The sequence below is a fragment of the Morus notabilis genome, unplaced genomic scaffold (genome assembly GCF_000414095.1).
Source record: "Morus notabilis unplaced genomic scaffold, ASM41409v2 Scaffold527, whole genome shotgun sequence".
Classification (NCBI taxonomy): domain Eukaryota; kingdom Viridiplantae; phylum Streptophyta; class Magnoliopsida; order Rosales; family Moraceae; genus Morus; species Morus notabilis.
Window position 1 is genome coordinate 11,993 of NW_010366048.1, and position 1,618 is coordinate 13,610.

Consider the following 1,618-nt stretch of genomic DNA (forward strand, 5'->3'; position numbering starts at 1 on the left):
GGCCGTCAGGTTTGAATTCCCCGAGTCCAATAACGAAGCGGAGTACGAGGCATTGCTCGCCGGACTCCGGTTGGCGGAGCACTTGAAAGCTGAAAACCTCGACATCTTCAGCGATTCACAACTCATTGTGAATCAAGTGAAGGGCCAGTACCAGACCAGGGACGAGAATGGCTGCGTACCTGAAGAAGGTTAAGGAAGCCCTGGAAAAGTTCACTACCTATGACATACAACAGGTACCGAGGGCAGACAATAGCAACGCCGACGCACTCGCCAGGCTGGCGACGTCGAGAGACGCTGATCTTTTGAACTTGGTACCCTTGGAGGTCCTGAAAACCCCGTCCACGGAAAAGCGGCCCGAAGTCGCACCAGTGGACCTCCAACCTAGCTGGATGGATCCAATCATGAGGTACTTGGTCAGCAGCGAGCTTCATGAGGACAGGCGGTAGGCCCAAAAGATGAAGTACCACGCAGCAAGATACACGATGCACGATAACCTCCTCTACCGCAGAGGGTATTCGACGCCCTTGCTCAGGTGCCTCGGCGCAGAGGAGGCAAAGAGGGTGCTATCGGAGGTGCACGATGGGGTTTATGGGAATCATGCGGGACAGTCCCTGGCCTACAAAATATTACGGCAAGGGTATTACTGGCCCAGTCTTAAAAAAGATGCGGCCGAGTACGCAAAAGGGTGTGAAAGCTGCCAGAAGTACGCCCCGACCCCTCGACTGCACTCAGAGGACCTAACGTCCATACTATCCCCTGGCCCTTCGCAAAGTGGGGGATTGACCTCATTGGTCCCCTGCACAAAACCCCAGGGGGGTACAAGTTCGCTATAGTCGTCGTCGACTACTTCACGAAGTGGGTCGAAGCCGAGCCATTAACGGCCATCTCGGAAGCGAAATGCACAAACTTCATATGGAATAACATTGTGTGCAGGTTCGGTGTCCCGTACTCTCCCGTGTCTGACAACGGAAAGCAGTTCAACAACGACAACACCAGCCAGTTTTGCGAGCTGCTAGGGATCCACAAGAATTTTTCCTCTGTCGTGTACCCTCAGTCTAACGGGCAAGTCGAGGCTGTCAATAAGATAATCAAAGTCACACTCAAACGACGCCTCGACGCCTACAAAGGGAAGTGGGCCGACGAGTTGCCAAAGGCGCTGTGGGCCTACCGAACAACTAGTAGAACCACCACGGGGGAAACCCCATTCTCAATGGCCTATGGGTTCGAAGCAGTCCTGCCAGTAGAGGTGTCCATTCCGACCGACCGAGTAACCCGGTACGAGGAGGATAGGAACGCCAAACTGATGAGCTTAGAGCTCGACCTCTTAGAAGAACGACGCACAAACGCGCAGTTAAGGCTCGCCGCATACCATGCAAGGACGGCCAGGTATTATAACAAGAAGGTCAAGCCGAAGCGCTTCGGGGTCGGGGACCTAGTTTTGCGGGTGGTAACCCCCAACACGAAACCCAAGAACTCCGGAGCCTTGGGTCTGACCTGGGAAGGGCCCTACAGGATAAAAGAGGTTATCGCAAATGGGTCATATCGACTTGCAGAGCTCGACGGTCGAGGCATCAAGCATACATGGAATGCAGACCAGTTGAAGGTCTACTATCAGTGA

General features: G+C 54.0%; 1 protein-coding gene across 1 annotated transcript; it reads left to right on the top strand.

The window, feature by feature from the left end:
* The first annotated feature begins 455 nt into the window (after positions 1–455).
* On the top strand, positions 456–1,618 carry LOC112093807 (uncharacterized protein K02A2.6-like). Its single transcript, XM_024173007.1, has 2 exons — positions 456–703; positions 934–1,618. The coding sequence occupies exons 1-2, from the start codon at positions 456–458 to the stop codon at positions 1,616–1,618; spliced, it is 933 nt and encodes a 310-aa protein (XP_024028775.1).

Coding starts and splice junctions, on each gene's coding strand:
- LOC112093807 (XM_024173007.1), top strand. CDS start 456: ATGAAGTACCACGCAGCAAGATACACGATGCACGATAACCTCCTCTAC. Junction 704..933: donor GGGTGTGAAAGCTGCCAGAA/GTACGCCCCGAC, acceptor CATTGTGTGCAG/GTTCGGTGTCCCGTACTCTC.